Raw genomic sequence first — 23,498 nt, forward strand, 5'->3', positions numbered from 1 at the left:
TTGAATGACAATTTTGAAAAACAATACATCTACATGAATGTATGGATATCTGCTGATCATGATCTCCAATGGTTTCAGAGCAGTAGTTTTACAGATGAGATGTCTTTTCTGCGGTTTAGTCAAAAAATGGTCCTAAGCTTCTTCTTTACCCTGCCACTGCCACTCACTCTCTCTAATGCTGCAGTGTTTCTCCAGTTCCTCAGTCCTAATCCTGAGTTACCTCTTAAGCCAAGCCTAGCAGTTTTTACTGATAACTGCCACAACACCTGATTTATTCTTTCTTTTAGCCAACTCAAGCCAAAATAATTTCTCCTAAATCAGATGTAAACAGCTTTCAATCAGGGGTTCTGCTAGCTCTCCTTGTCTAATGAAGTCCTTCTTCAAAGCCTGCCTTCTGGGAACTATCCACAGTCTCTGGTCCCTCATCTTGTTCTTCTCCATGCTCAGAGGTGTTCCTGCCTCACATCCTATGCCCTTGCACCATCACTAGGGCTGCCTGGCTGCCCTAGGGCTAACCAGCCTGCCCTGCTTTCCTGGGCAGTGTGGGATCTGCTCTGGGCAGGTTCAGTTTCCCAAAAGAAGAGGTGCTAGAGGAAGATGAGATGCCTTTCATGTAGCAGGAAAGAATGCCTTTCTCTGCCTGCACTGTAATCTATGGTCCCCCTCACCTCCTCTTCCCCTGCCTGCTGGCACAAGGTAAATCTCAAGATATTAGGAAAAGACAGAACTTGCATGGGGTGGGGAAAATAGAAAAAGAGTGGAAGAACAGCACAAACAGCAATGCCCTAGATGTAGCTTTTTAGACTTTGGTGTGTACATGGTTGCTTTCCTGCTGTCTCCTAATTTCACAATTTCTGCTTTATAGGGTTAATTCTCAGTCTCTCCTCCTGAGCTGTTAATTGTGATTGAAAGGTAGAGGAACTGAGGAAAAGATGCATTAAGTCACTCAGGAAGTCAGTGGAATTGGTCTAGGAACAATACCTTGATGAAGTCATGTGAGGGCCTGTTCCTTGTCTTCATGTTGGCTTCAGAAATGCCATTGTTTTTCTACCCACTGCAGTTGATGGGTGGAATTCAAACATGAGCAACAGAGGCTTCCAGTTTCTGTGCTGAGGACAAACCTGCTAGATGGATTTTTTGTGCTGTGCGTCACAGTGGCATCTCAATGCACTGATCCTGTGCTGTTGGAAAATACCTGCTTTTATAAAAAATTACTTGAGTGCCAGAAGCAATGTGGCCAATGTGTGTGGTGTGCTGCTTTTGCAAATCTCTGCAGAAGAGCTTCAGGAATTTCTGTATGGCATTCATTCCACTCTGCAATATGGACATCACTGGCCCCCTTCCTGCCTCTGGCCCAGCCAGGCAATGAATCAATGTTTTCAATGTTTTCTCAGAAGTATGCTAACACCATGCTAAAGGCCACCACCATCTTCTTGTGTAGTTCAGTCATTGCCCAGGAAAACGGAGATTATTCTCTGTACTTGGTGCTCTCATTTATTTAGAAATTGTGCTGAAATATAAATTTATATACGTATATAAATATACATATAAACACACATATATATGTGTGTGTGTATGTGTGTGTGTGTGTGTGTGTATAAAATAAGTGGGAAGAGAAAATGACACTAAATGTCATTAATTTATAGTTCCTTGATAAAAAGCAGATCAAGTTCTTTGTCGCAGTCAGGAAACAGTGTATCTAACCTAAGTTGGTAGGTTTTCTGTGACAATGTATTTCACTTAAACTGCTTATATACAGTGTAGCATTGAAAAAAACGGCTAAAACTCAGAAGTGCTTTTTCCTTATGTTTTATGTGGTTTTTTTTTTTTTCAATTTGAAAAGGACTTATATTGATTTAAAGACATTTTTCTAGATTTTGCTTTGAATACAAATCATGTCATAGAGCTTTGCCAAAATAAACTTGGCAGCTTATATTTTCTTTCCTTTTTTTTTTAAGTGTTAGCATGTAATGAATATTAATGGAGCATCACTTCCTGGTTTTTGGCATGACACTTTCTTCATGTAAATACTGCTTTTTGAAATACCAAAAGCCTGTGTGCAGTTCAAGCCTTCAATTAAATTTAGATGAATTTATAAAGAATGTTGATTTTTTTTTTTTAATTGTGAATGTGTTGAAAAATTTTAGTAATTTTGTTGGAAATTTAGAGGAAGACAATTTCATTAGTTTGATTTCCTTCATAGCTACTTAGCACATCTTGTTCCTCTATGTCCTCTCTGTGTTTAAACTCCTGAAGTTAAACTGCTTTTCTTTTTGAGGATTTCACATCAGCAAGCACATTGTCAGAAATCGAATACTAATAGGGAGAAGTTAATCAGTCTGGATAAAACGGAACTGACCTGAATTTGATCCTCAAATTGAAACTAACCATAACTATTCTGGGATTTTATATTTTTTTTTTTGTTTGTTTGTTTTTGTTGGTTTTGTTTTCTTGTGCTTTTTTTTTTCTTAGAAATCACTATCACACATCTCTACACCATCTGGCTTTTTCTAAGAGTGGAAACAGACTTACAACATACTGCAACAGACTGTTTTTGTGTAACAGCAGAACTGTTACCTGAAAACTCTGGAATTCACACTAGAAGGGTGGCTTTTAAGCAATTTCCAGACTAATTTTCACACCAAAGAGCATTAGGTGGTAAGCAGAGTGGAGAAAAGAGCCCGTGCTTGTGATTGCATCTCGTTTTTATCAAACATTATTTTTTTCTAGGCTAAGTATTGCTTTTAATTATGATCTGGTGGAACTCTCACAAAAAATGAGAGAAAAGTCTCCCATTTGTCTCATTGTGACTTGAACTTTTCATGATGAAAATCTGCTGGCCATAATGAGGTGACACACGAATTTCTAAAGCTGAATTTAGTCCTCTCTGTAGTGCATGCTTGTTTAATGTTAGAGCTGTCCATCACATAGACCCCAAGGTCTAGACAGAGGAACCCATTCCATCTGGCCCTGTGCTTTTGTCTCACAGGAGAAAAAAACTGAAGTTCAGTATGGTGATTTAACTCTTCCTGCACACAGAAAGGCATTTACTGTGCCACTAATAATGACATACATGTATGTGTAGGCAGGTGATAGCAGGAGCTTCAGGAAATGGCATTTGTGATGGTGAGGATGGCAGCAAGAACCTGTCTGGGAGCTCTCATCAGAACTGCTGCTGAATTTGTTTGGGAAAGGAGGGCACTAGGGAGAAGCTACAGCAATGCCTGCGAATAAAGAGTACCAACCATTAATACCTGCTATGATTACCACAGGTTTAAGGGTCCCTATGCAGCCTTCCTGCCCTACAAGCATCAAAACGCTGACAGCAGGATTTGTTTCCCTCAGTTTGATAGTTAGGCTGATAGCTTTGTGCTTCACTCTCTTAGAGTGATAAATTCTAAGGGTGCTAGGAAGCTGATATACTTTGGAAACTGTAATAATAACTATAATAATCCTCTCAATTTTATAGTTTGGCAAAGGGTATATTGACATAGTTTCCAGGTTACTATGTTTTTCTCTTATGTCATAAAGCTATAACAAAAAAACCTCAAACAAACAAACAAAAAAAAAAAAAAAAAAACAAAACAAAACCAACAACAACAACAAAAAAAACCCAAACAAAACTATGATGGTCTTGCACTTCAGTGAAATGACAAGTCTTATATTGATTGTAATGGCAAGATACTCTGGGCCAGAGTTTTGCATACACCAAGCATTTCATTTTCTACCAGCCTGGTGTGATTTTACCACAAATGTGCACAGTATGTATATGTGTTTGCTGCAAAGCATATGCATATTGCATGATGACCAAAGTAACTTTTGTCCTGTGATAACTGCAGGGTGCTATGACAGGAATAAATACAGGGCTTAGCATGAGCACAGCATGTGAACAAAAGTGTACATGCTGGATTAGAGCCTGCAGGCTGGACTTTGCACAGGGAATGAGAACATTCCTCTTTCTATAGCCTATACTTTGCACTTGTGTAGTGAGTAGCAGCAGGATTACTGTAGCTGATGCTACACTTGGCAAGATCTAACACCAGCATGACAGAAGGCAAATGAAAGAAATACCAGACATGCACTGAATATTGTATTCCTCTGGATAAAGGTGGGAGACAGCTTGTAAGAGAAGCCGGGAATGTACTAAACTCACTGAACTTTGTCTCTGAGGATGTGTGTGGATTTTTAAAGGTGCTGAGTACTGACAAATCAAAATGGACAGTTAGGATTTGATAAATACAAGGGCAAATGAGCACCCCGTTTGCTCCTTTTACTGCAATTAAATAGAAGATAAATACAAATACAATGTATGCTGCCAAATGGCAAAAGTTGCTGTCACTTTAAAGCATCAGAATACATTCTTTTGGATGGGTAGCCTGATGAGTGCTGCAATATATGTATAGCTGTTGTAATTTTCTGCTGAATGCATGTGTCCAAATAGATGAGTTTTATTTAATAAAATAGCTTATGTTAATTTAAAAAAAGAAATAAGAAAAAAAAAAAAAAAGGAAAATGTTCTTTATTTGGTTTACTTTTGTGCAGAATTTTGAAAGTTTAGGTATGCTGAGAGTACAATTTTCCTTATTCCAGATCTGAGATACAGGAACAGGTTCTCACAAACAAGTCATAACTCCCACTGCCTACTCTACCTTAGATTTGTAGATAAACAGGACCTTAGGGTCCAGAGATAATATTTCAGCATGCATTTCAAGGTATAAATTCACCTATAAGTGTGAAGAAGAAATGGATAATATCCAAGTCAGACTGGTGACCACTCCCATCACTGTATAAAACAGTGGAAAATATAAACAAAAAACTGTGCTTTTATCTGAACTCTGAACTGATTTCAAATAAATATATGTGATTGCTAAGCTGATAAGAGATTAGACAAAAAACCTGATTTTGTATTTAAATGTAAAATGTCCTCTTTGTTTGTATGAAGATGCCTTCCTAATTGCAAAACCACGAGAGAGCATACTGATCTTTCAGAATTAACTTGACAGTCATTTGGTCCAATTTAGGCACAATAACTGTGATCTATGCAAGACAGTAATACTAAGGAGCTCAAGAAGCATTTGGACAATACTATCTGGTACATGGTGTGAGTTTTGGGGATGGTGGTGTGCAAGAGTTGGATTCCATGGTCCTTGTGGGGCCCTTCCAACTCAGCATAATCTCTGATTCTGTGACATACTCATAAAGTCAGAAGTGAGAAACGTAGCATCTCTTTGACTACTTGCTTTGGTGCTCCAGGGGCATGTTACTGTGACAGAAACTGTGGTAACAGGCTAGCATTTCTTACCTGATGTAGCAATAAATATGCAGGTGTAAAACAGGAGGCAATGGTATTTATTGGAGTGGTGACAAATGTGAAAAGCATTACTACTGTGTGGTAAGCTATGTAGGCTTTGTTGGCCATCTTCCTGGAATTATGCTTAAAAATTAGTTTCTCCTCACTTACTGCTTCTTGTGTTTTAAAAAGGTACAGAATTTTCAGACAACCTTCAGTGTAAGAAAGAAAGAAAGAAAGAAAGAAAGAAAGAAAGAAAGAAAGAAAGAAAGAAAGAAAGAAAGAAAGAAAGAAAGAAAGAAAGAAAGAAAGAAATTGTTTCTGTTCTCCCTCCAACACCAATCCCCAACATAAAATTTATTCTAACTTCCCTGTCAGCAAATTTCTTTTTGTTTGCTCAGGTATTACTCAGGACTGTCACCTTATTGTCTGCCTATCCCATCAACTATTATGCATATTATTATAAAAAGGAGGATGAAAGTTACTTAAGATCAACATCCTGAGATGTTCTGCATGCATTGAAGGTCCTTTACACTTCCCAAAATTGAGTCCCAAATTGAAGTGGGTAGTGGAATTGGAAATACTAAGAAATAAATAATGAGGGTCACTGTCAGTGATCTGGAATGCTTTCTTAAATAAAGCATCTATCTCTAATTGTCTCACATAATTTTTTTTTCCACCCATTTAGTGCAACCAATTTTACTATTCTATTTTTTTTCTTTTTATGGGAAGTTGTTAAAGAGAGACATTGCTCACTTTTGCATGTGACAGGACATTAAAGGACACAGTGTCTTTCAAATTGGAATTTCCTTTCTGTGAATCCTTAGAAATTAAGTGAGTGTTGTAGGTCAGGAAGAGGAAAGCAGCTGCATTGCTGCATATTCATTGCAAATATATTGTTTCTTCCATGTAGAAATTTGACTGGGTCTGTTGTCTTCTACAAAAAAAAAAAAAAAGGGTCATAATCTAGCATATATGTTGTATATAGCATGTATAGCATCTCTTGTTTCTCCTCACACTGCTTCTGAAATTTAGAAATTAACTGACATAGTCCATAGCGTAGGTTATGGACTTCAAGTGGACTTAGCCTCTGTGTATCTCCTCTGCCCACACTGAGACAGACAGAAATCTGTGACAATTCTGATGTACAGTGGTGAACGTAATTTTTGAAGATGAGTTTGTGTTACCTCCTATATGCTTTAAATGAAGCCTTGCAGACTAAGCATATCCTAGGAATTGCATGAGCCAGGGCCACCAATAATATGGAATATAACTTCTACTTTTTGAAAATTACTTTTGTTTCTGTGAAGAATGTTTACACTCAAAAGTCTGCAGGCACACATATTTCCCAATCTCCTAGCAGTTTGTGGATTTTAAAGTTAGTAGAATGCTTACCTTGCATACAGACATGAGGTTCTATGCCTTTCATTAGTAACCCTAGTGTCATCCTTCCTCAGTCTGATGCTCAGTCTGATGGTACCAAACCTCCTTCTGAATGAGAAGAAATCTCTTCACATTTGGTCAAGATCAAGTTCTTTTGATTAAAAAAAAAAAAAAAAACAAAAAGAAGAAAAAAAGTATTAAGTAAGGCTACTCTCCAGCAGCAAGGGAAATTAAAATTTCCAGCTCACATGAAATTTCATGGGTTTTAAGTAAGACCTCCATGGAAAGTGTCTTTAAAGGTCTTACAGGAGAGACCTTCCCCATCACTTACAGTTTTCATTTGGCCATTGATTTCTTATTGGTGATTGTGAGCAATCATTGACACCAACTTACACAGTTTCCTTGTAATTAAAACTTTCTCTGCTTGGAGAATGAAGCCTTGGAGTCTAGTGAATTTACTTGTGACTGTCTTGAAATGTGAATATGCTATTCTCTTTTAAGAGAAACTTGCAAATGTCTCATGTTACCATTCAACCAACATAACACACAGGGTCTGCTTAACAGAGACAGGCAGGCTGTGTTTCCACCAAGCTAGGTGAAAGTTGGTAAAAATGCAGCTCAAAGCAATGCCAGGTTGTGTGCCTTGCTGTTCTGGCAATTTTGAGGATGTCCCTTTTTACAGTAACTCCAGAAATGGAAATTCTTACATTATTTTTTTGTGTGTTGTTTTTAGTGTATGCAATGATTTAATTAATTAATTGTGTGATATTTATAGAATCTTTATAGAATGTGAGTGAGTATATGTAAAGAGTGAGGACTTGAGTATTTGCAAAATCAAGTGGTATGGTTTGTTAATAGGCATTAAGAAATAGTGATGCAAACCATCAGAGACCTGGAAATATAGGGTGTTTTTGCAAAACTTTACTTTTGTCTTGTACTTTATTTTTGTTTGTTTGCTTGTTTTAACATATAACTGTATCTTACCATTATTGTACTAAAGATAGATGCTGTCTATAGGTGTGACTTGGCAGTAGATCCTACTTTGATTTCACATGTCCTCAGAATAAATTAAATCTGTCTTTATGTACACTACAAACATGTTTTGACAGACAAAGCATATCCTGTCTTATATGAGTTGGACACTGCATGTTGTAAATCTGTGCAATTACAATAGATCTTTTAAATGTATGTAATAATGATTTGATGATTCATGGAGTTAATCAAAATTATTTAAATTTGAAGGTTGAAAGTTGTGTAGAGGGGAGGCCTGGGAGAACAAAGATCTTCTGAACTGGATGCCATGACACTGTAGGATGGAAACCAGCTTTGTACCAGTAGGAGCATTATGAAAAAAACCAACAACAAAAAACCCCAAAACAGAAAGACCCTACCCTACTTGAAAAAAAGAAAGGCCTGATAAAGATTCTTCTTCAGACTGCAAAAGCAAATAAATATATGTATGTTATATTGTATTATATATATTTCTCTTCTTTAGTGTAGCTAAAGGACAACTTCCCATGAAATAATGCATTCCTTTAGAATTGCAGAAGATTTTCACAATTTTTTTTAAACATTCCTATTGTAACCTACATCAAAAGGGCAGCTATGTTTCTTGTGTCTGACTATACATATGCATTATAAAAAAGTGAGTCTACTGTAATTACCAGTTTGCAGAGCGAATTCCTGCAGGGTTTGTACTCTCCCCATTAGTAAAAGAGATAAGTTGAAATGTATTAAAATTTCACTGTACAACTGGGAGTTTTTGTTCACAGTAAATGTGGTAATGTTTCTTCATTGCTTGACTGTTTGTGTTTAAATTTAGGCAGTGTGCCCAACAGGGACAAAATTATAGGATAAAGCTATGTATAAAAGAAAATCCTTCTGAGAAAACCAATAACATTTCTCCCTCCACTGCCTGCCCCCCTTCTCTCTCTTTTCTCTCTCTCTCTCGGTTTTATTATAAATATATATATCTATCTATATGGATATATATTCATATATATATGTATTTTTTTAATGTCCCATTCTGACCAAAGAGACACATATTTCACACTTACTGGAATCCTTCTGTCTCCTAAATAAGGTAAAGGGATAGAATATACTTTAGCAAACATTCATGAAAAAATGCCCATTGCTTTGTTTTCAGGAAATGCCAAAGAAGAAAAATTTAGAAGTTACATTAATAAAAGAAATGCATATTTAAATAATTAATTACTTCATCTAATGAGGAGAAGATTTTTCACCCATTTGTCAGGTTTTTGGGGGGTGAGGGAAAAAATTCTTGGGTGCTTTTCTTCTTAATATTTACTTATAGTATCAGTTTTGTGGCTGACAGGACTGAAGGAGCAGTACAGGATTGAGTATTTTATTAATGTAAGTAAGAAGTTATTGCTTTAGACTAAAACTTAAGAACATGATACATAGTATGGAGTTTTGACCTTGAAAAGAGAGAAAAGATGATTTTCTTTTCAGAATTATTTTCAAAACAATAAAATCTTTCATTATAATTCTTTTATGTAACTTCTGTAGATCTTTAGTGGCTAAAGTGTAGAACAGTGCAGTGTAAATCCTTAATAATTCTTTTTGCCAAATTGAAAACCCATCATTTAGAATCCAGAAAGCAATAACATGTGAGAAGGAAAGAAATCTTGACAGGCAAAACTTTTAAAGAGCAGATTAGACAATGAACAATGTATTTGTGATATTATTTAAGGAAAAGTCCTGAACAAATGGACAGAAAGAAATAGCTGTTTCACGGGTCATTTTTACTTAGTTTAAATCAGATGTTGCTTATTCTTTCATCTCATAGAAGAAAAAGGTGGAGAAGAAAGGACCCAACTGATTTTGCCAACATAATTTTGTGTGGACATTTGCATTTTTCTTATAAAGTTTCCTATTTACTTGTTAGAATTGATATATTTGCATATTTATCTCTTTTCACTTGTAATTTTTACTGGACAGACTAACTGAGATTGATCAAAACTAGTTTAGAGATTATGAGTTATTTATCTGATCACCTTAAAGACTTAACATTCTCATCATCTTCTGATTGATTTGTGTAGAAACAATAGTTAAAGAATACATATTAGGTTTAATAGGTTTGTTATTTGATTTAATAGATTGAAGTAACTTTTTTGAACCACTTATAATCTACTGAACAAAATCCTCTTTTGTGGATTGCTGACCCAACAGTCCACATAATATTAAAAACTGTTGACAATTTCCTTCCATGTTCATCCTAGATCCACAAGTTTTTAAGATACTAGTTGGAAAAAAAACAAAACAAAACAACTTTTTTGAGCATATTTAGTTTTAATTTTTACATCACATGTTTTGCATTATTGGCTTGCATGGTTTATTCTGAAATATCTTCTTTAAAGCAGTAGAAGTCTGTTGTAAATAGCAAGGCTGATCCCACACTATAGGAATTTCAGTATATTTTCTCCAGTAGAGTTGCCAGCAAGATACACTTATTTTCTGAAGAACTATTACCTGGACTTTACATATAATCATGGCTTCATGGAGTGGTTAGTGGTGGAAGGAATTTTTAAAGATCATCTAATCCAGTCCTCTGCCATGGGCAGGGCCATCTCCAACTACATCAGGTAGCTCAGAGCCCTGTCCAACCTGACCTTGAATGTTCTGGGATGAGGCATCTACCACCTTCCTGGGCAACCTGTTCCAATTTTAGCACTGTCCTCAAAAAAAAATGTATTCCTTATATCTAATCTAAATCTATCCTCTTTCAGTTGTCCTATCGTTACATGCCCCTGTAAAATGTCCCTCAGCCTTCCTCCAAGCACCTTTAGGTGCTGCAAAGCTGTTATATGTACACTCTGAAGCCTTCTCTTCTCCTGTCTGAGCTATTCCAATTCTTTCAATCTTTTCTCATTGGAGGGGTATTCCAGCCCTCTGATCACTGTGGTCCTGGGTTGGACTTGCTCCAACAGGTGCATGTCCTTCCTTTCCTGAGGACTCTGGAGACAAAAGCTCCAGAGTAGGCCCTCACCAGGGCAGAGTAAATCACAGATCCAGGGCAGGCCAGTAAAACCAGTGGAAGCAACTTGCCTCCTGTGCTCTCTAAAGGGAGCAACGAGTTGTGGTTACCTGAGATGAGTGCCTGGATGTAGCTTGCAGTGGTATTCTTCAGAGAGTCATGGTTAGAGAAGGTTATGTGAAGCTTCCTGCGGGTGCATCCGTGCATGTTGGATACCTGTCTGACACTGACCGCTGCCTCGGCAACTCATATGGCTGAGCTCCAGTGACTGACAGTGTTGATTTCATAGCAGAAATCTGGTTTTCATCCATAAAAACAAATATCTGTGTTTGCTAACAGGCTCTTGGACACAGGGAATCTCATTCTTAAATCAACTATGTCTTTTTTTTCAAATTTTAAGCAAAGAAGCACTTGTCAGTCTTAATTTCTTCCGTGCAAATAACTTTGATGCCTGAGACCCTCGGGCTAGTTTTACATGCTATACAAACATAGTGTGATACTGTACCTGAAATCTTTGTGTAGTATCCTGTAGGCAGCCCTGTGAGCTGAGTGTCTAGAAGCAGTATGAAAACTCTACAGAAACTTCTTGAAAAATAAAACATATATTCTGCATTATATTTCTCTAGAAAAGTTCAATAGCATTTTTTAGCACAGGTTTTTACTTTTACTGGTGTCTGGGGTAGAACTCTAGAGCAACTCCTATATTAATGCAAGACTACAAATGTTTATTATTCTTCTCTTCTTATTCCCCATTCCCTTAACAGCTCTTTCTCAAGAAGGCTTCAGAACAGTTTTTTAGCATGCTTAAAGACTAGGTTTTCCTTACTCCAGGTAAAGCTGTTTTATCCTATTAAAAGCTTTTTCTCTTGTTAGCATCCTTCCCTTCATCTTATATTAGCAACTGTTTTCTTGAATGCCACAGAGAAATATAACAATATCATTACCTTTCAAATTGTATTTACTGAAAATAAATACAAATAAGAAACAATACTAATATAATGTGATGTGAAATTGCTAATAAATACTACAATGCAGTGAATAACTCAGAAGATACTTGAGTATCTCTAAATGGGAGAGAGATTAAAAATATCATAGCATCACATTAATGTTTCAGACCATTTAAATGCAAAGTAAATTCCCCCTTACTGTTTTTGTTTTTGACTGGGGGCGGAGTGGGGGAAGCAGTATTAGGCTATTAGTATTGAAGTTAGTAATGATCATGTATCAAGTAAAGTAATTTTCTTTAAGTAATTCCTCTATATAAAATCTTTTGTTTACTAGTGATAAAGTAAACTTGTATTATTAAAAAAAAAATTAAATTTTTTGTGCCAACACAAGAAATAATAATTGTGGATGTTTCTGCCTTACCTTTTCCCTCATACTGTCTGCACAATGTTGTGTTAGCAGTTTATTAGCTTTATCTCTGAAAATGGTGTATATTAGCATTACTTATTTTTCTCAGATTGGGCAGTTATAAATTAAGTGGTTAAGTGCATCTATGGCAGTGACAGACCCAGGATCAGTATCAAGGCATTCCCCCTCTTCCAGTCCAGTGTTTTGGCTGCTGAATTACTCATACAAGCATTTTAGCTGTTTCAAAACTGTCTTTTTTGTACCAGATTTGCATGAATGGAGGTATACCGTCGCCCTGCAGAGACAGAAATACTTCTGCATGTGTCTGCCTCATTCTGAAGAAAGTGCAGCAAGCACTTCCACCCCAATTTTCCCTCTTTCTTAGAAGTAAAACATACATGAGAAGGGGAGTAATTAATGCCTTGTTTTATTTTGCTTGTGGGTTTTTTGCTTTACCTACTAAACTGTCTTTATCTCAACACACAGCTTTTATCCCTCCTACTTTTCTGATTTCTCTTCCCCATTCCAGTGTGAGGAAAGTGAGCAAAGGACTGTAAGGGACTTAGATGTCAGCTGGGCTTAAACCAAAACAGTTCCCCTATAATACCAATATCTCTACAGGAGGGTGATGTGCATTTCCTAAATGTCAGTATTAAAATGTTCCTCCTTTTGGTGTTAGTTTGAAAACAAACTATTTTACTCCTGATTTGCCAGCTATTAAAAATAGTGTGATTTCATTGGGATTTTTTTTTCATCTCCACAGCAGAATTTTTGCTGTGATCTTTTTAAAAAAACACATAATTAGCAGGAAAGAATATTTATTTGGATTCATAAAGTAGTAAAGAAGAGGAGTGATAGATTTTTAAGAAATTTTTAAGGAATATATATGTGCTCTAAAAAGGCAAGAAAAAACTCCAAACCTAAAATTGTAGTATGGTACAGTCTTACACTCAGTAATACTGTCATATAGACTTTATCTTCTTAGCTTTATAACAAAGAAACAGAATGCGAAAATCAATGGCAGAAAAGACTTTCTAGAAAAACATGTTGAAACATTTTTAGAGCTTATCTGTTGTCTTCTACTTCATAACTTATTCTATCAAGAGTCAACATACATCAAAAGGAGAGTGGATCTCCGTGTTTCTCATTAGTCCTACTTATAAACTGATTATATTGGTGTGCCATCATGTCTCAAGATCATCTACTCTATCATGGCTTCAAGCTGTTCTCCTAATGACAGTGTTGTTTACTTTCAGCAAAATATTAGTTCAAAATTATGTAATTTTCATTTCCAATAGAGAGTAAAATTGTTTGACTATGGATAAAAAAAGTTAATTTAGTATGTTTTGTTCGGGTTTCTCTTGGAGTTGAGACATAAGCTGAAAAAAGTGCTTTTTACTTCTAACACTTCTCATAATTTCATGCAAATATTTCATTCATCAATATGAAACACCTCAGCTGTTATTAGTTTTAGAAACATAAATGAGATTATTTATTCTGTCAATTAAATATGGAGAGTTCTTGCCTATATTAACAAAAAACCTAGAACTTGTGAATTGCCAATATACAAAATCTTTATTATGCAAAATCTAAATTTCAAGTATAAATATGTGTATAGTGTGTGTTTAAAACCAATCTTTGCTAACTAACACATTTGTGTAGTGTGCATACTTACTTATTCTTACTGATTGTAATGCAGCTGTCAAGAACTGCACTTATGCACCAGTTTGCTGGTTTGCAGTCTCACTAAAAAGATTTCACAGGACCAAATTATCATCAAACCTCATGCTTCTGTGACTGGTAACAGGGGATTTAGATTGTGTGAGCTCAATGGATAAATGGAAGGGAGATGCATTAAAAAGGTAGATGGAACATCGATGCAGAGAATGAATATAGTTGACTTTGTTATGTATTCAGGTGCACAATGATACAGATGTGTAAAGAATACATTTTTTTAAATAGCTTTTTGTACTTGAGAAAGGTGAGGCAAGGACATTAGAAATAAGGCTCTGTTAATACTGTCACTGCACAGAAAGGTGTGGTTGAGACTTCAGTAAGATGCTATTCAACCTCACAGAACTCTCAAAGCCTCATTATGAGTTACATTACAAAGTTTTGTTGCAGAACTTATCTGTCTCTCCAGAATGTTGCATCATTTAAAACTGCCTCCATCTTTCATGATCACTTCTAAGTACTCCAGAGAAGGAATCATACATGTTCTTTACGTGCTTCCTTCTTCTCCACACTATCATCCCTTTCGTGGTAGCTTATTGACCCTCATCTCTTGGAAGCTCTGCAGAATTGCCAGAAAGATTGATTTTTCCATTACTGCTGTAGGCTATTTCTATTAACATGTGAATAATATTTACTTTTTAGATATAATAAAATCACCCAAACAATATTAAATTAATATCCTTGGTCTGGGAGAAACCCAGAGAAGCCAGGTCTAACATGTTTTAATAGCTATACAAACTTGTGCTTAGGTGTACTGACATTATGCTTTAATTTTAGGCAAAGTTCCTTTCTTTTTCATTATGCCATACAGAAAGGAGATCTCAAAGAGAGCTCCAGGATATTTCTCAATGTCAGTTTTAAAAGTTTAGGATTTGAGGAATCAAGTATAAACTTGATATAAAAAAAAAAAAAAAGGTATAAAACAGTACCACACATCTAACCACAGTTAAACCAACCACAGTTAAACCAACCCACTCAGCTACCTACAAGAACATCAGGCTACTGTACCTTAAAATCCTACTGCTGGGGGATGGAGGTCTGCATTAATAATTTGGGTTCTTATGTTAATCTATGCCACATTCACCTTCAGCTGCCCTTCTGACATTCCTGAGCCTATTGCACCAGCTGTCAGTGACTTCTGCTCCCAACTTAAGTAGTATTGAAAAACAGTTTAAAAATACTGTTCATAATTGTGATGCATATCTTTGCAAGGCTCAGAGAGTTTTCTGGTTGTGTTGTGAATGTCTTCAAGCACATTACTTTCTTTCATGTTAATGAACATTAGCATTCCAAGCCTGTGTGTAGGATCACACATTGTTTTTAGCATCTTGAATCTTCCTGTCACCAAGTTATACTGGCTTCCTGTTGGGTATTGTAGTGATCTCAGGTAGTTACAGTAATCCTGCATTAACTGAGTAAAGTGCAAAATTAATCTTTGAAATAAAGATGAAATTCTGTTAGAGATTTCCAGTAGTCTCTGCTACTATAGAATGACTCCAAATATATGTTGCATCTGCCCTGGCAACACTTACTGTCATTGTGTCTAGTTGTTGTTTAGGGAATGCAGTCATCAGGCTAACAAAATACTTTGCCCAAGATCATGACAGAACATGAATTAGAATAAGTCTTTCCAGTCCTAAATGAGCATCTTACAGCTTGAGGGGTAATCCTCATAATTCAGAAGTATGCATTGGATTCTCTGTGGTGGAATGGGAAACCACTGAAATGAAATTACAACCTGGCATCAACATGCACCCTTGGCAGAAAAAGCAGCCAAGTAAGGCCAGACTGAATATTTTGGCCATGCAAATTATCTTCTGATTTTTTTCATGCCAATTGATATTAATTTGTAAAAATGCATAGCTCTTTTTGAAGACTTTCCAGATTTATTTATTGGAAAAAAAAAAGCTGATGTTTACATGTTTCTGAAAAATTTGGGTGAACTTTTTGAGCAATGTGTATAAAAGCTAAAAATCATATTAATCAGTTAGTTCAACACTTATATCATTAATACTCTAACTTGGAGAGGAGGAAAAGAAATATGTAACCTCTAAATTTTTCCCATCAGTTTGTAATCTATAGTAACTAAATGGATAATTTTTGAATAGGTGTAATAAAACTTACTCTTAAGCTGCAACATTGTATTCCAGGTTCAAGCTGAATCAATTTTTTACAGGCAACCTGTTGACCTCTAGGCCAAAAGTGGATAGGGTTGTAATGGAAATGCTGATGAGCCTTAATAAAGCAACTCTTCCAAATGTCAGTTTCATCAGTTCATGTACTGCACTATATTATGGGTACTGTAAAAGACACAAAAATAAGTCAAAATATCATCAAATACAACCAATGTATGTCACATTGGTGCAGAGAACTGAAAAAAGTGGTGAATGTGAGAAAATCTTCTATGGTAAAATAAGAATACCGCTTTGAAAGACCTCCTTCTTGCAGTACAATTAATTACTGAGTTCATTAATTAATGAACATATTAGCAAAAGAACACCATTACTGACCAGTGTAGTCCTGATATATTACCAAGTCAATACACTATTGAACATGAAACAAGACCTTCCAGGAGATTTTTTTTCCTCATAACCCACAAACACATATATTATTCCTGCATGGTCAGCACTTCTTTGGTACGCTTATATTTCATATTACTAATTCTTTTAATCACACATCCGTAGAGCTGTGTTTTATAACCTGGCTACTGAGTAATTGGACAGGTGACATTGGGATTGAGGCCCTGAAGTGTCAGACATAATAGAACAGGATTTTTTTTTTCCCCCACTAGGTTTTTGAGAGTAAAAGGTTGTAAAGGAGAGATAGGATAAAAGAAATAAAGGACTCTTGTAACAGAAATTTTTCAAAGAAATACAGATATTAAATTTATCCATGAACTATAAATGTCTTTACATTTATGTCTAATGCAGATAAATAAGTTAAGGGATCAACCATTTAAAATAATTCTGAGGCTTTTTCATTGTTGGCAGCCAAGCAGCTTAGCCTAGCTAAGTTAATGTTGAATGTAATTTTTTGAAAGTCACTACAGTTAAGTTGGTTTATTTTGGGGTTGGTTTTTTTGTGTGGAAAATATGTGTGAGTGTGTATGTTAATTCTTCAGAAAAGACAAGAGTCTTCATAAAATTCTTCAGTATCTCTGTGGCAATGCATACCAAGCACCCTTCCCCCACCTTAGCCCCCAAGTAATCATTGATTGCGTCTAAATCTATAGAGATATCTTTTCCTGGCAGCTCTGGTAGTTACAGTAGATTGTTAATCTGTGAATGATCAGAATAAGCCTCTCTGTCTCAGAAATCTCCATGCAAATTACATCTAAATGCATGCCATAAATTTATTAACAGCAGTTTGAAGTGCACAGGTCATCTTCTACACTATTTAAAAACGTATGTCTGTTACAGTAGAATGAGTCTCATTCAATTTATATTCACTTTTCTGTGGCTGTAGCTATCTCTTGTCAAAGTAAACCCATATAATTGTTCAAATAATTCTAAAAAGGAAGGTGAGAAAGTCTATTATTAAGCAAATTTGAGATCTCTGCATGGGACTGGAGTTGTACCATTACTACTTGAAAACAGCGAAATAAATATTTAACAATTGAGGAGTTTAAAGAGGTAAAAGGCTATTCCTAGGTATTGGAGAAAATGAGAGATATAATGGCAAGTTATAGGATGCTTTTTGAATTAGTCCTATTCTTGTATCTTGATAATTTTATTGTTTTGGGAACAAATAAAATCCATGACTTCTCTTTGCAGCGGAGTTATATCTTAGGTGAACCCCAAAAAGGAAATTCAAAAATACGGATTTGGATTCTGTGGAGGCAGGGGAAATATATTTGTCATTTTTCTTTACATATGTTCTTGTTTCCTAATTTTTATCTAGGATTTGAAACCTGTATGATCCTATGTAAGAGTAGTAACTTCCTTTCTTCATGAAGTCGATGTAAAATCGGGCTGTTTATGGAACTCCTGCAGCATCCTCATCCTACCAACCCCTTTTTTTTTTTTTTTTACCTAAAGAAAATAGAGCAAATCTTAGAAAGGTTTTAAGAATGTATTGATCTGCATGAAACCTAGTGATATATATTTTGAAAGAAAATGAATTTCTACCTAAAAAAGGAGCAAGGCTTTGAATGTTAGGAGGCTGGTTGCTATACAGTTCATATCATTCTAGTCATCACAATAAATTTGTGCAAGCAGGAAGAAATACATTAACATATGTTTTCTGTTTCTTTTTCCAGGCCATCCGCTGTACACTGGTAAATTGCACATGTGAATGTTTTCAGCCAGGGAAGATTAACCTGAGAACCTGTGATCAGTGTAAACATGGCTGGGTGGCACATGGTAAGAAATATCTGTTGTGGGCTGTTTTTTCAATTATTTCCATCTTTACCAATATCTTTAAATAATAAGAACCGGATTGATACAGGCAGTATTGGTGCCTATTTGTGTGCACAATCTGAGTTTGTGCATCTGTATGTGTGGGCATGCTTTTTTTACAGCAATTTTTCAGATGAAAAAGAGTCTGTTATTCTGACAAGAGCTTCAAGTGCTACTGGAGTTCAAAAGCTTGTGTACAGCTCAAAAGAATATTCTAGCTTCCAGAAAATAATGTACCTCTGGTGCTTAAAAGAAAGGCAAAAAGTTTACAGAATGGTTGTACAGCAGAGTTGGTATTGCAAAGAGGCATCAGCCAATAAGTCATTGGGCCCAAATGGAAATTCAGATTTTCCAGTGTTAAAAATTCAGATGTCACAGGTTGAGAGTGTATCCTATATGGCAAAGAAAGTGTGTATATGTGAGTTGAACTTCTCTTCCCATGTTTAAGTGTCTTAATAAAGAAAGGAAGGATCAGAATTCCCAGATCAGGCATGAAAGGCATGAAAGGCATAAAAATCCACATGAAGACATTCAATTTTGTTTATCCTTTTCTACTTCATATTCTTGGAAGGGATTTTTTTCTTGATAGTCATTACTTAGTTAGCATGACAGCAGGATAGAGCTGTATACACCTTTAGAAGGCAAATAAGGAAGATACCTAAAATGATTTAATGAAAGAAAAATAGGGAGGGGTTGGAGGGGGAAGAGAAAGATTACTATATGTGTGGAAGAAATTGCTGTTGAAGTTTTCTTCTCATAATCTAGACTATTGGCACCTAAACTAGTAGAGCCCTCATTCCCCACTTCTGCTAGACATTCAGGGGCTTATGTTCTGTGAATTTTATTCTATTTTGATGAGAACTTAAGTGAAAGTTTAATACTTTCTTCCTAAGATACCCTTGATCTCTATTTATTTAGTTCATATCTGTCTGGTTTTGTGCTTGAGTATGCTGACATATGGCAAGTGTGAATGCTCAGAAAATTCAACAGCAGAGATTGAAGGAGAAGTTTTTATTCACATATATGGGAAGTAAAACAGGTATGCAGGTGCCATGCAGTCCCGTGTCACTGCCTAAGACTGCCTCCAGCCTGCCTAGAAGTGCCCTAGCATCACCCATCTGGATGCAAGTTTATTAAATCCCTAGATTGTCTAGAGATTTCGTTTATCCTTGCTACTCTTATTTCACAGAAAATTATGTTCAGTCACTGAATAACCAGATTCACGTTTCTTGAAAGAATCAGTAAACCTCACAAAATTTGTATAGTTCAGGCATTCTTCAGGTCTTGTGTAGAGTCAGAATCTGAAGTTTTGCTGATCAGAGGATAGGAAAGCACTGTCTAGGTATTTTCCACAGTGTCTTCCTCCTGATGACCAGTAGAAACTGAGAGTCTAGAATTTAGATTCTGGCACATGGACATCCTGAATTTTTTCAGTGAGTATGTTTTGGAAGAGTTTGGAAGAGAATAATCAGATTTTCCTCCCTGTGAAGTGATTCTTCTCTATGAAGTGATTGAATGCAAAATCAGAATATTATGACAGGGATCTGAGATTAGCATAATGTATATAATGGAAATGTCCCTGTTTTACAAATCCAGACAGTTGAAACCTGAATGTGATGATTTGGGATACATCGCCTGTTCCCATACCTGAGTGTTTAACATTCCAAATAGAAAACTTAATACTGATATATCTAATTAGGAAGTGTTTATTTTGCTATTTTGCCAAGTGACTACTGCTTTTTTGGGAGGTTTTTTTTGGGGCGGGGGGAGCTTGTTGTTTGCTTTGGGTTTTTTTTATTGCACTTTGGGTACATTCATCTGGAGTATTTTCATTTTATGTTAGAGTGAGACAGGTCAAATATATGTTTGACATACATCAAGCATGATCTTGTAAATTATTTTCTGGAGACAAGGATGTATCTGCTTCAATTCTTGACCTTGGCTTTTTTTTGAGGATTTTGAGGGTAGCATTCAGGCAACAATTCACTGCACAGTAGCACCTCTATTTCAAAATTACTAAAATCAGGTTGCAGTTCAGAAGTCCTTTACTTTAAAACCATTAGCACATTACTTTCAGAAGTTGTTCCTTGAATGCAAAGAGTGTTTCCTGCTGTTTAATTAAAGGGTTTCCTTGTGATTTTTATTAATGAATTTCAACTCAGCTCCTTTAGTGCTCTACTGAATGCAACTATCAAAGAATAGGTTTTTCCAACAGGAAGTGCTTTTTCAGTTCTGATGACCTAGAATCATAATTAACTGAATAGATCAAAAAAAGCTTAGAACTGCAGTTTACTCATGCTGTACTTGACTAATCTGTGTGGAGTTAATTCATTTTAACAGCTGCCATTTAAAACATTGGAATTTTTAGAGGAAGGAGGTTAGAGCATACAGGCACCACTGTATTATTGCACTTAGCAACTTCTGGCTTTTTTCTTCTCTCCTGCTTCCATTGTCTTTCTCAGGTTTTCCCTCACTCATCTAAAATAAGCTGCACAAATTTTGAAAGGAAAGATTTCCTACCAGTTCATATACACTTGTGAGCTGCCAAATGTAGGATTGCAACTGTGTTAACAGATGTATTGGAAAGCACTTTTGTGACCAGATAAATGTTTCTGGTTTTGAAAGTTTCACTTATAAAGGTTTGACCCCTGTACTACCTACCATCCTGCAGTCCTACCATCAGTGTTTTCAAGGCCAAAGCCAAAAGCTGCACAGAGCATAGCAGCATCATCAAGTACTGCTGTGCATCATGGAGAGTGGGTTAGTTCTAGGATGAATCTTGGAGTATTTTAAGGGATTTGGGTGACTAGACTGTTTTTATTTGTTTTAGCTAAAGCCTGGCTTTCATATTGTATGCTTTGGTGGTAATTTATTTTCCATCCCAAAAATTAAATGGTTTAAATTGGATAAGCCATCTTTTAAACTTTAAGCGATCAAACAGATAAAGTCAGTCTTGACTTTTTTTTTGTTTTTTGTTTTTTAATGGTATCAATACTTTGTACTGTCCCGGTAGAAAACAAAATCTCATTAAAATCTCAGTAGTTAAGTTTTTAAGGAGAATTAATTTTAACCCAGGAGATTGGTATCTTGTGGCTCTTAAATAGTATAGTACTTAGGTGGCTGCAAAAATAATACTCCAGTTTGTTATCCTGCTATTTTTTTGCATTAAAAGAAACATTCTATTCTGTGAAGATAATCATCACATTTTACTCTCTTTAGCACAGAAATCACTGAAACTTTATTGGAAATAATGAAAAAAAACCCACTCTATTTGCCATGCACTTTGTCTAGCTGAAGTACCTTAGCCTATGAGGAAAGAAATTGAGCAAGTCTGCAGTAAAAAGATGTTGATTTCACTGACTTTACATTTTGTCCTTTGCACTTGACATTGATGCCACAATAACTACCATTCTTCTAGCAGAAACACTCTTATTATATCTTATCCAATAGATCAAAAGACCCAATGTAGTATCAATCAAGTACAATCTTACCTACTCTCATAACTGTTTTGCCCCCATAAAAGTGCTAAGGTGACTCAGAAATTTGAATTACAATTTCACCTTGAAAAGAAAGTTTTCTGGTGCTATCCTAGTATTTATATAATGCAGGTGCTAGCTTGCTCTTAATGAGATAAGAATGGAAACAACCTCCATTAGAAAATGGACAATGTCATAAAGTCAGATGCATAACATGACTGTGATTACTTCATTTAGAATGGTTGAGTTTTCTGAATTTCTACATGGTAGGTAATGAAGTTGTCAGGTAAAAGAAACCTGAAATAAAAACTAAAGGAAGGGTAGGTGGAAATAAATAAAGAAAAGAAACAGAAGAACACTGTGAAAATTTTAGAAATCACATCTCTTCCTCTAACCTGAAGTTCCTGAAAGGACTTGATCTAGGAAGAAGGTTTAGAATTTAAATGTAAGCTGCATGAGAATGAGATTGGAATGAGTGCTATGTTGAAATAAAATTCATTTGAGTTCCTATATTTTTCTCAGTCCAAAGATGTTAAGTGAAAGAAATCTAGGTTTGCAAAGCCAAAGATAATCTCTAACAAAATAAAATTAAGTGAAAGCATGTCACTGATCTTAGCATTTCTCTAAAAGCTGGTGAAATTGCCATGTTGTTCTTTACCTAAAAATGGAGATTTTTTTTAAGCAGAGAGTGAATTTAAAAAAAAAAAAAAAAAAAAAAAGAAAATAAGGGAGAGATGTAATTATAGTTGACTAATAAAATAATTGGGCTATTTCTGTGTTGCCTGATAGGATATAAAAAACTGTCATGATTTATAGTATGAAACACAATTGTTTCCTTTTATTAAATTTATTTAATTACTTGAAATGCTTTAAATTATTTGAGAAAAGAATTTTTGTAAGTTATTTTTAGATTTTTAGCAAATTAATTCTCTGCAGCTCATTGATAATGAAAGCTAGCTTTTCATGATTTTTAAAGTAAAACTCTTTTAGATGTAGTCTGGCTTTTCCTGTCTTTTACTGACAAGATCATTTTAATCCATCTGTTATAACTTTCTTTTGACCCTGAAGGCGGAGGCATATTTTTCATTACTGAGTTGCTTCCAGGAACCTTACAAGATTAACCTTCATTACTGGTAAAGACTTTTTAAAGTGCCCCTCTTCTGCCTATGCCATTCCTTTATGCTTCCCTTCAGCAGGATTTTCCAAAGCAGCCAATACAGCACAGAGAAAATGCACTCTGTTATCTTGTGGGCACTCTGACCCAGTATCTAAAGCCTGCCACATGGGTAGGAATGATGTGATGTAGTGTTTGCTTTGCATTACTCTGGTATCACCCTTAGTGCAACTCAAGCTGAGGTGAAACCAAATCCAGATATTAGAGAGTCCAAGACAAATAATATTGTCTCAAAATTTTATGAGACAGAAGTGGCAGAAAAGAAATAATGCTTAGATGCCCCAAAACCAGATAAGAAGCTTTGTTTTTTTCATACTTGTATTTAGCTGATTCTTACATAACAATCTGGTCAAGAGTTTAATCCTCATGCAAATGTGACACCCTCAGGTGTCAAGTAATGTTTTCCAGAGGGGTAAAGCTCAGACTCTACCCTACATATGTTCAGACTTGTACCTCCTTGGATTTCCCTGGGAATCTGCACAGTTTTAAGTACTTTTTCTCTTCCCCTCTACCAGCCCCAGGACCTTTTAACTCATTCAGGAAGAAGTTAGACCTCTCTGTTTCTACCCAACTCCATTGGTTTACATTCCTGGGTTTGAATAAGCCAATGTCCTTTGGACACAATCAGGTGAGATTGTAGCTGTCCAGACATTAAGCATTCAGCTAAGGACTGGTAAGTGTCTGGTAAGCCCTA

The 23,498-nt window shown here is 35.7% G+C and overlaps 1 protein-coding gene across 13 annotated transcripts in view; it reads left to right on the plus strand.

Moving 5' to 3' along the window:
* Positions 1–23,498, plus strand: part of BNC2 (basonuclin zinc finger protein 2) — a 330,274-nt gene that overhangs the window by 192,179 nt on the left and 114,597 nt on the right. For all 13 annotated transcript variants that reach the window (XM_079330760.1, XM_079330757.1, XM_079330759.1 and 10 more), the window contains one exon: positions 18,016–18,118. In XM_079330760.1, the coding sequence (XP_079186886.1) occupies positions 18,016–18,118 (103 nt within the window). The remainder of the gene's footprint in view (positions 1–18,015; positions 18,119–23,498) is intronic.

The sequence above is a fragment of the Erithacus rubecula genome (assembly GCF_903797595.1).
Source record: "Erithacus rubecula genome assembly, chromosome: Z".
Taxonomy (NCBI): domain Eukaryota; kingdom Metazoa; phylum Chordata; class Aves; order Passeriformes; family Muscicapidae; genus Erithacus; species Erithacus rubecula.